At 37.7% G+C, this 11,614-nt stretch overlaps 2 protein-coding genes across 2 annotated transcripts; both read left to right on the top strand.

The window, feature by feature from the left end:
* Positions 1-569: 569 nt before the first annotated feature.
* Positions 570-2,014, top strand: LOC108617573 (thioredoxin-related transmembrane protein 2 homolog). The gene has a single exon (XM_018013395.2). It carries the CDS (start codon positions 903-905, stop codon positions 1,713-1,715), a length of 813 nt encoding a protein of 270 aa, XP_017868884.1. The 5' UTR covers positions 570-902; the 3' UTR covers positions 1,716-2,014.
* Positions 2,015-2,783: 769 nt separating this feature from the next.
* On the top strand, positions 2,784-4,638 carry ND-B14.7 (NADH dehydrogenase (ubiquinone) B14.7 subunit). The gene is made up of 4 exons (XM_018013337.2): positions 2,784-2,940; positions 3,137-3,399; positions 3,459-3,553; positions 4,322-4,638. Exons 2-4 carry the CDS (start codon positions 3,143-3,145, stop codon positions 4,483-4,485), a joined length of 516 nt encoding a protein of 171 aa, XP_017868826.1. The 5' UTR covers positions 2,784-2,940; positions 3,137-3,142; the 3' UTR covers positions 4,486-4,638.
* The last annotated feature ends 6,976 nt before the right edge of the window (positions 4,639-11,614 follow it).

Genomic DNA, 11,614 nt, shown 5'->3' with positions numbered 1-11,614 from the left:
ACACTTAAGTCAGATGTGCAAGTCTGTGACGAGCGATTTGCTGACTATAGCTAAAATGCATGCATCATTTCCCGCCTGCAATCAGCAAAGTTTGTTTGCAAAAAAGTAATAAACAAAATATACAAAAAATAAAGGAGGTTGCCCAAAATTGTGACACTTAATTGCTTGTCTAGCCACGAGCGTCCGCAGTCACGTAGAATGATTATTAATCCTGATTAGAGTACAGCCTATATATATGTGTATAGAATTATACGAACAACACATGCTGAATGATAGATTAGGCGGGTCTTGTAGTGTGCAAGGCTATCAAAAGACATTATAATTGCTCTACAATCAAAATATAGTATATCAGATTAATTGTTTGTTTGAAAGACATGTAAACAAATAAAAATATATTAATTAACCTGGCCCTTGAAATTACATTTGAAGTAGTTTATATTCAATTTGAAATGTTTCGTATTAAGGTGGCAGAATTAAGGTGAACAGAATTCGGCTAGTCTAGCAGCAGCTGCGGCATATTGACCTTATGTCTGCAAAATAAGACGAGAGAAAGAAACACATGAGATTAACTTCTATTTAGACAAATGTTTCCAATAATTCCACTAAACAATATATTTGAATTTATTTTTAAGTGTAACGGGTTCGGCTTTTGATTACACTTACAGCACTGTTTAATGACAGCTGTTGGTCTCTTGCAATTTTATAACAGTGCTTATTGAGCAGCAGCTGCTGGCACTTTTTGACTTAGCAGAATTCTGTTACGCGCATAGCAGTACTAATAGAGTAGCTGAATATCGTTCAGGTTGTTCGTCGCCGAAATTAGCTAACAACAAAAAAATAAAATACGGGAAGTTGTTAATTAAAAAGGTGACCCAGATAGAAAAACGACACATTACTAAACGATGTCATGGAAAAAGGAGCTGAAAGTGCTGGCAAAACCTTACTACTGGGTTAATATACTGCTGGCCGTTTCGTATCTGGTGTCAAAGAAGACGAAAGTGATTTGCACGCGCCTTTTCCAGAATGCAAACCAGGAGGAGGACGTCTGCGACATGGATAGCCGTGAAGTGGAAATACTCTTCTTTCTGATGATTGTTGTGATGATACGCTCACGAAAAACGGGCAGTGTCACCATGATCAACTATTTGACCTCGTCGTTTCTCTACACAAAAGTCGCGAATATGATTTTATGGGCCTATGCAGATTTTCGCTATGGCTTGGGCTTTCTGCTGATATGCGTGCTCGTTGGAATGCTGCTGCCGGAGCCATCATATAGTGGCCCAGAGCACATAACCTATTTCCGTAATGCCAAAACCTTTGAGGAGGAGCTGGTAAGGGATAAGAAGGTTAGCTGGTTAATATGCTTCTACACTGTTTGGAATCCGAGCTGCGTAAATTTTGCACCGATCTTTGCTGAATTGTCGGCGGAATATAATGCGAATTTATTGAAATTTGGCAAAATCGATATTGGACGCTTCCCTGACGTAGCGGCCAAGTATCACATCTCGGACAGCAGCTTCTCGAAACAGTTGCCCACTGTGATACTCTTCCAGCAGGGCAAGGAGGTGGATCGTCGTCCTTGCGGCGATGCCAAGGGAAAATTGCAAAAGTTTTTCTTCTCCAGCGATAATGTGAGAGCTTGCTTTGGATTAAATCAGCTCTACAAGCAGTCTGTCGAAAAGCAGCCGCCAGTGGAGTCCAAGAAGTCCAAATAGCTAAGCAATCGAGAGGGCAAACATGTGAAGCGTCGTCCCATTGTACACCCAAAAAATAACAAAAAATTCTCATCAAATTGCAATTTGTTTTGTACGTGCTAATTGTTTAGTTTGTAGCTCATTTTTAATTTATTTGATCATTGCACAAAATATAACAAAGCTCGCGCTGGCACGTACATACAACTATGTAAAAGACCCAAAGCGTTGCCATTGCCTAAATTATTATTTGTAGATAAATTCAAGTCATAAATTGTAATTAATAAAATTGTTTAAGCTGTTTAAGTGCAGTTCAATTGTAATGAGCTCATCTGTTTTTTGTCTTGTCTCGTCTTCGTCTTCTTAATTCATTTAAACAAGCATTTCCGTTGTTAATATTGTCTTCAGACAGACAACTTCCATAAGGTATATTAGATATAAATTTAGATACAAATTCTAGCTGCTGTTAACAGGAAGAGCTTATGTTAGTAAACATATCTAAAATGTAATTTTAACATACCAGTTATATTTATAGCCGGCTTACGGCGCTGCAGAATAATTGGATATAAATTCTTAGTTTAGTGCTGATAAAGAAAATCCAACTTTGTTGCGGATATTGAATAAATTATTGGTTAAATATAGGTTGGCGAAAAAATTAAATTTATTTCAGTAACTTTTCAAATATTTGAAAAGTAAATATAGACTAACAGATGCAAATATTTGTAGACTATCGTCAAGTTTTGGAGAGAAGTAAATATTTGTTCAGACAATCGAATAAATAATATTGATATCGATTTTAAGTTGCATTTAATTACTGTTTGGTTAGTGACTTAATTTAATATACATTCGAAAGATTATGCATTATAGTTTCCATTTAATATATTCTATTTAAATCTATATTCCATAATATTTAGTTTCTAACAATTACTTTAAATTGGCGGCAGCTCTACAAATTTATCGATTTATCTGATTTCATTCCATTAATGTTATGCTCGTTTTGGAACTGTAAGAAAAAGTGTGCTATTTCTTTAATATGTAAAAAAATTAAAAATCTAATACTTGTTCAATCGATATCGAAATAAAAAGTAAACACATTATCAAAATTTCTTAATATTCGGGGATTTATATTGTTACCATTTGTATTTTTTGGTATTTTCGTATTTAACCTTTTTTATAATAAGTACACACTGATCTACAGCTGTTTTGTCAAATAATTCTTCGTTCAGAAATAATTACGTAAATTCGGCAGGTTAGTAAATTAAGCTTTAAAGCATAAATCGTTCAAAAAATAGTCCAGCAAAATAAAAAATCTGTGGATCAATATTTAAGCTAAATCGCGATGTCCAAACCTCAATATAAAAACTCTTGGCTAATGCTAGAACCGTGGACAACATCGTTGGCACACATATGCGATTATTATTTACATACATTTATTTTGCATCTAGGCAAATATGTCGATCTTACGTTCGAAATACTACGACTATCCCGATGGCGAAGATGCCTTTGGAAAGATTGTGGCCACAAACAGATACGCCATTGCCGCCGGTTTGGCGTGGTCAACATTTGACGTGTTAACTCTCACCAAGCCGCAGGGCTACATACCCACACTGGGACGCTTCGCCTACAATACGGGTCCACTGATGGGCATGGCTACAGCATTTACGGTAACTACGCTTGCTGCCACAAATATTCGCGGAAAGGATGATAAGTGAGTTAAGTAGCCATGCATCGGAATGTTGTTTATTAATTGATCACCATTATTTCTAGACTAAATTATCTGATCGGAGGCTTTGCTGCTGGTGGTGTCTTTGGTGCATGGAAACATAACCATGTGGCTGGCCTTGTGACTGGCCTGTTTCTCGGTAAGGAGTATACGTAACGACGTTGGCCGTACATTAACATTTTATCAAACGTTAACGTTAACGATTTGGCGTTACGTTATTTGGATATGGCGTTACGTTATTCCGATATAGCGTTACGTTATTTGGATATAATGTTATGTTGTTCAGATATGGCGTTACGTTGTTTGGATATAACGTTACTCCATATGGATATAACATTGCGGTATTTGGATATGACGTTACGTTATTCAGATATGACGTTACGTTATACAGATTTGACGTTACGTTATTTGGATATGACGTTACGTTATTTGGATATGACGTTACCGTTATTCAAATATGGCGTTACGTTGTTTGGATATAACGTTACTCCATATGGATATAACATTGTGGTATTTGGATATAACGTTACTATATCTGGATATAACATTGCGGTATTTGGATATGACGTTAAGTTATTCAGATATGTCGTTACGTTATTCAGATTTGGCGTTACGTTATTTGGATATAACGTTACTGTTATTCAGATATGGCGTTACGTTATTCAAATATGGCGTTTCGCTATTCAGATATAGTGTACGTTACTTGGATATAACGTTACGCCATCTGGATCTGAATTGACCGTTACGTCATTTGGATATAGTGTTACGTAATTTGAATATGTTTATTAGACGCTATTTGATATATAATCTTACATTATCTTAAATATAACGTTAACATTACGTTAAATACAACGTTGCAATATTTATATTAAACGCTTTGTATCGTAATACTTCATTTTACTTCTAGGCATTGCCGGCGTCATCAAGAAGATGTCGATTGAACAGGGCTGGGAATTCTTCCCCGATTCGCCCACGCATCAATACGGTGGCGTAAACATTGCCAAGAACGATTACACTCTTATGGCCGATCGTCCCCGGAACTGGACCACAGAGGCGGAGGAGAAGCAGTGAAGAGCGAGTTAAACAAAAGAAAAACTCTCAAATGGTTAAAAGCTCTTTCGTGTTTTAAGTTATTAATGTACAGATGAGAAACTGGCAATTGTGTGGTTAGCAAAATAACTGACTGCCAATGAATAAACGCCAAGTGAGAAGTGATATCTAAAACATTTGTCAACGGCCAAAAGAAAGCTTGCTAATCTATGCAAACACAAATTCAACTTTAAACATGTCACATAAAGTACTTTTTAGCACTTTTCAGCACTCTGGCGCGAATCATTGAAGCCAAAGAGTCACTGATCACATAACAGTCAACAGACAACAACAGAAAAAACAACAACAGCAATACGAAACAATTTTTGGAATCCAGTCACGCTCACAGTTAAGCCAGCAGTTTTTTTTTTGTTTTTGTCTGTTTTTTTTCTGGTTCTCTGATTCTCTGGCGGCCCATTTCAAAATTCATGAATGTGCACTTCGTCATTTTGGGTATTTTCTCTTCGTATGCCTCGTTTTACCTTTCTTAAGCGTGACCGTGAGTCATGCAGCATGTATCTACCTATGTATGTTCATACACATGTACATATATGCCTATGTATATCTGTGACAGCACACGCATAACAATCATAAAGCTTTAAGCTGGCTTTTCGATTGGAACAGGCGCAAAGCGCATTTATCGCCTTAAGTGCACATGCTTCGGGGGACTAAACAAATTAGCTGCTAAGGTGTTACTAAATAAACATTATTAGGTTTTAATGAAGTTCCGGCGTGAGCATTAGAGAACCAACTGAGAGAAAACAAAACCTGTTTTTCGGTTTTTATTTATTTTTTTTTGGTAGCTCCAAGAAAATCTTCAGGAAATGCCTTCAATCTGCTGAGAGAATTGGTAAGTTGAAGCATTTCCTGTTAGCCAGTTGGAAATTTTACTTACCTATTTTGCTAATGTCTTTTTGGTTTTCGCTTTCTTAACCTCCAGCAAATTGGAAATTGCAACGCAGCTCTTCTGCTTCTGTTGAGCATGAATAATCGCAGCTGGGAAACAAGATTCGACTCTGCGGAAAGCATGAGGGTTAAGACCTCTGCGTTTTCAGAGTGTTTCATAAATTTTGCGGTTTCATTGTGGCGTGTTCTTGGCAAGAAGTTTTTGGTTTTGTATCTGTGAGTGACCTCTAAGCTGGTAACCGTTAAGCTTGCATTACGCAAGATAATGATGGTCTTTCTACTCGATTCTCAGTTTGTTGTTTTTATTATGTATTAGCGTTCATTAAACGTGAGCGCTTCAATATGTGCGAAAGTTCAAGCTCAATGAACAATTATTATTATAAATTATACTTTTGTTTTTGTTTTTTTTTTTTTTTTTTTTTAGCATTGTCGGCTCTCACTCGGCTAAGCTTTAGGTATATGAGGTATATATGTATGTATGTGTGAGACTTTTTATTGTATGTGTGTCGATCACTAGCACAGTTAATCAATCAATATATATTTTTGTAGACATTCAATGAAACGAATCTGGCATATTGGTTAGTGAGTTTAGTATGGGGAGTATAGCTTTATACATATACCAATCCTTGCCTATATTAAATGAACATCACTTTGGCAGGCATTAGTCAGTGGGTAAAGCTTTTGTCTCGTTAGTCTAATAACTAAAGCTTAGCTAAATAACTATTGAGATTTAATGATCATTTGTGATTTGCATTTGAAATCGATATGCGCCGCAGTCAGTTCTATATATATGTATACATATATATAAGCTCTAAGCAATTAGTTGGCTAACATAATGAATTCTGAGCCGAGTGTTTCGAGTGTTTCACCTTGATCTCCGTGCACGTCTCTCCCCCCTTTATTCTCTTGGTGCAGTCGCGCAAACCAGTTGAGCAGCTTGCGCGGGCTCCCGAGAGAGTTGAAGTGCGCCAAGAGTCCCGCCAGTGCTGCCAGTCACTGAAACTGACTAATCTCTGGCAGCTGCTCCACTTCGTTGTCTCGGGTGTTTGGCGTGCAGCCGCAGCCGCAGCCGCAGCAGCAGCAGCAGCCACATCCACATCCACAGCCTCCGCCATAGTTGGGTATCCAGCTGTCACGAGTGGGGCATGAGCATGAGCATAAACTGTGCGATCGGGTTGTGATTTATTGGATGCTTTGCGCTTTCGTACGGTTGTCTTGGGCGATGACATCATCATCATCATCATCGTCATTGGCATTGGCAAACAAAACTGAAGTAAAGTTCATTAAAGCCAGAAAAAAAATTGCATGTTTTAACGAAACATTTGCGAATTTCACTTTTTGCCACTGAAGCAAATGAATCGTTTAGGCGTATATATATATCTCATATATAACAGTTATATCCAGCTGGGAGTATATCCCTCATATTTCCACCGAAAATATGTTTAAGCGACCCTTAATGACACTCTCCACTAATTGGCGTAACGCTGCTCGGGCCCGACCCTCTATTAAAAGTCAATTATTTGCGCCCCTGATGACACTTATCCTGCAGAGCCTCGCGTGTCAAAGGGATACAAAGGCTAAATATATGCAAATGGCCAGGTCTGGCCAGGATTACAGCTAAACGGTCTCAGGGGGCATTGTCCAAAAAGTATTTGTGCCTTATGAATATTATTAAAGAACTTAGAGCTTTCAAATTAATGCAGACACTTGAAATGACAATGGAAGACTTCAAGTTTCTAATTGTCATGTCAAAATATTGTGCCTTATTATAAGTGTGTGTGAGTGTGTGTGCTTGTGTTTGCGTTGCGACTCTTTGCTGCGGCGTTCGTAATTAATCTTATTACGACTGGCTGCATCGGTCTATGCTGGCATTTATGGAATTGCGACTCGAGTGGAGTCCGTCGCCGTCGCCGTCGCCGTCGCACATTCACATCTTGTAATCCTTTTAATAAACCCGCGCAGCTCACGCGACACCAACGTCAATTAATCACCAAGATCGGCCCGGAGATGGGTAATACCAGCGCGTCGCGCTGCCACAATGCGCATCCATCCTCATCTATGTGCGGCTGAGGCGCTGGCAGCGAAACACAATTCTGCAATTAAAGATCTGCGACAAGGCAGCCCGTAGCACAAAAGACTACACATACACTCATACAGTTACCAGCACACAAACATGTATTCACACAGATACTCGCGGCTGTAGATGCATCTGCAAGTACCGCACATAGTTGCTGTTGTTGTTGTTGTTGCTGTTGTCATTCAATCGGTGTCAAACTCCAACGACTCGGCGTTGCACAGTGGCTCAATGTCAAAGGAAATATGGAATACAACATATAAATTTTTTATAAACTTGCAAAGTATTTTTTATTTTATTTTATTTTTTTTTTAAGTATATACAAAAATAAATATTTTGAAAAATTTTTAAATTAATGTTTTTAGAATAAAAAGAAAAATTATAATAAAAAAGTTTTATAAAAAAAAACGTTTAAAATAATAAAAAAAAATATATATTGTAAAATTCTTATATAAATAATAAAAAAAAGTTTCAAATAATAGTAAAAATATTAATAATCGTATACAAATAATAAAATAAATATATATACGATTATTATTAATTTATCTTTTTTTTTATTTTAAACTTTTTTAATTGAACTTTTTTAATATTTATTTAAATAATTTTATAAAATAAAAATGAAAATAATAAAAACTTTTTAAAATTAATTTTATAAATTTATATATAAATAAATATATTTAAATAATATGTTTAAGCATTTTTTAAATTTCTTAAAATAATTAAATATAATTTTATATAAAGCTATATAAAATACCCAATTTAATTTTAAAATATTTTTGAATTGTGTCTCATATATTTTTTCCCCAAATCACTGTGCTTAGCGCACATCAGATGATTTAGCTACTGGCTATGTGGATACACATAAGCATGGAGATCTTTGGGGCCAGGGACACAATCCATCAGTGTTTGCATCTAAAGTAATGTGCAGCTGCAGCGGGCGATGGTCAAGAAGAGGGTGGGAGAGAGTCTGAGAAACAGAGAGCGAGGGAGAGAGAGAGACAGAGGGAGATCGCAAGTTATGTTTGTCGTTGCAATGACATTTCTGTGTGGCTGCCGGCCAAGCACACTCAACGGAAGACGAGAGACGACGGGAAATGAAAGGCAACAGCAGCAGCAACAGCAGCAGCAACAGCTCGAAAGCGAGATGAGATGAGATGCAAATGCAGAGTCGTTTGGAGAGTCTTCGTATCAGATTCACTTAACCCGATCGGCGACAGCGAGCGCCGGCATGGGGGTCATAAGTGCAAAGTAAATAAAATACATATTTCTTCTCAGTTGGGCAACAAGATGAAGAGGATGCTGCCGCTGGAGATGCAACAAATAAAGTGATTGAATGCATTTGGCAGCTGTGGGAAGCTTGGCGAGGAGGGTGCGGGCAGAGGCCACAAGATTGAAGTGATTGTGAATGGGAAAGCGATTGATGCTGGGCCAGCGACAATAGCACGCGTTTGGGGTCTACTTGGGGTGCCTCTCTCCCACTCCATCTCTCTCTCTCTCTCCCTCTCTCCCATTGTAAACCGGTCGCTCAACCACTCCAACGACAGATTGATTTCTTTAACGTTTCCTTTTCGCATCCATCAATTGTGGCAGCACTTTTGTTGCTCAAGTTGCAGCAGGCTAACCGAATTCCATCCATACCCTGGATCAATATAAATATATCTAGCTTATATATACTAAATAGTCTATGCACATATGTTTTATCGTTCTCTGGAATGCCTGTGCCCTGTCGGGTGGGCTGTTGCTCATGCTCCAGTTGCTTTGATTGACATCTTGGCAATGGACCGCGTTGACAATAAAACTGTTGCAGCACCCAAGCAGAGGTTCAACAACATTCGAGCGTTCGGCCACAGGGCGCTCTGACTTCCTGCATGGCGAACATGTTGCACATGGCAATGATGTTTATGGGCAGCAAGTTTGTAAAATGAATTTCATTTCAGATTTGATCATAAATCGGGGAAAATTGTGGCAACACAAGAAGAGCGACACAAAATGCACATGCATAAATCAAGTGAAAATTCGTCTCAGGCTGTGCATGCAACATTTGTTGCAAATGAACTGCGACATGCGCCGTTGCAACAGAGACAAAGAGAGAGAGAGAGAGAGAGCTGTGATACGATTCATTCTTCTTGCCAACTTTGCCAGCGTCTTCAATTATGACTTTTGTGGCAGCTGCTAATTTACTTTGTCTCCCACATGAATGCAATGCGAAAAGAGTAGGGAAATGCCTGAATATAGTTGGGGCTGGCGTCTTTGGCATTCCTTAGCTGCGACTGACTTCCGCTCAGTAAATCGTGAGCTGGGCGTGAGCCCAAAGCCTTTTGCATGTGAACTTCAGCCAACAATCTCAAGATGCAGCAGAACTTTTTCTTTTCTTCTCGTTTATTGCCTGGCATTTAAAATCAATTTGAGCCGCATTGCTGCTGTTAAGTGGCTCTAATGGCAGTCGATTGACATCGATCCATATGCAAGTGCGTCAGTGCTTTGCAAGGCGCAGGCGCAGCCCTATGCCCCACACCCCTCACACGCCCCACGCCCCATCAATTGCAGCAGCTTGAAAGCTTTCAATTACGTCTAGCTACTGCCACAGAAGTACTTGACATGCCCCAGCTACTGTGCTCTATGCTCTATGCTGCTGCACGCCCTTATTTATGAACTGCATTTGATGCCACTCATACTTATTTACATCTCTCTCTCTCTCTCTCTCTCTCTCTCTCTCTCTCTCTCTCTCTGGCAATGTTGAATCTCTGCAGAGCATTCTTCACAATTCCATTTACAACGCATGTTGTTGCACGAATTTGTTTGAATGCATTAATTATGTTGCTTATGCACTCAAAAAGACATTGGGGTATACACGACTATACTGCGCAGCACATTTACACTTAACTTTTCAAGTATCATAATATATCTAGGTATAGGGAAGTTGTTCAAATATTTTTGGCTCTATTTCTCATATTACTTTTTATTTACAGGGCATTTTCTTAGTCTAGAGATTCTAGTATATCTATATTAATGCCCCAAGTCACATTATATATTATATTAGTATTCTTTGTCTTCTCATAGAGTATTTTCTTCTAAATATTTTTTTAGTCTTCTCATATAGGGTATTTTCTCAGTTAAGAACTTCTTAAATTTCCCAAGTTAATAATATCTTTTTGGGCTTTCTCGTCCATCACTTAATTGATTCAATTATGCACAACAAATCATAATTTTTGGGTTGATAAAAATCTCACAAGAGTTTCCATTGTTCAATGTCGATCGTATGGGGTTCCACGTCATGTCGGGGCGTTGGATTCGTATGGTGGAACATCAGTCAGATTTGAGTTGGGTTATCGTCTCTTAATTCCTGTGAATTAAGCGCTTATAGCAACAATTTGGGCAAACACTCATTTACTCGGCTCAGCAATCTAAACCATTTTACGAACATTTTGATTGATTAATAGAAATTACAATTTGTAGAGAGGCACATGCATAATAAATGTATATATAAGGGGAAGAAATTTCTTACATGGTATTAAGTATACACAAGGGAGCATTTGTTTAATATATATATTTTTATATATATTCGGATAGTTACTTCTATGAAATTATCGAGTCTTGGCTCTTTGAAATTATAGAAAAATATATAAATGAAATTATTAAAAAAATTAATTTAATAAATGATTTTTGTGCTAAACAGACATATATTTATATATATATTTCTCATATTAAAATTCCTTATATTCAAGACATTTATTTTACAAAGACTAACAAATTAATAGAGTTCCATTCTACCTTTAGCTATTTAAGTGAATGGAATTCCTTGATGCCTCAGCTCAAACATATTTCTATTCAAGTAATTGCTCCTATTACACACTCACACACACACACAAACATATCTTCAACAGCTCCATTTAACGTAAAGTTAATTTCAAATGGAATTTTAGTAGCCATTGGCTGGGCAATTTTTCAATCAAGAAACACAGGCGGCAAGCTGAAGTAGTGCATCTGGATTAGGCAAAGGCCGACATATATACACACATGCATATATGGTGTATTATTCATGGCAATATCGGATTTCGGCATCTCTGACATTTTCGAGGCGAGTCCATTTCAAGCGCCACAATTTGGGGCGAGGGCGAGGTTGTAGACGCC

Source organism: Drosophila arizonae, chromosome 5 (assembly GCF_054131065.1).
Source record: "Drosophila arizonae isolate 15081-1271.41 chromosome 5, UAZ_ARI_1.0, whole genome shotgun sequence".
Classification (NCBI taxonomy): domain Eukaryota; kingdom Metazoa; phylum Arthropoda; class Insecta; order Diptera; family Drosophilidae; genus Drosophila; species Drosophila arizonae.
Note: the sequence above shows the minus strand (reverse complement) of the source record. Positions and strands in the feature narration are given on the sequence as shown.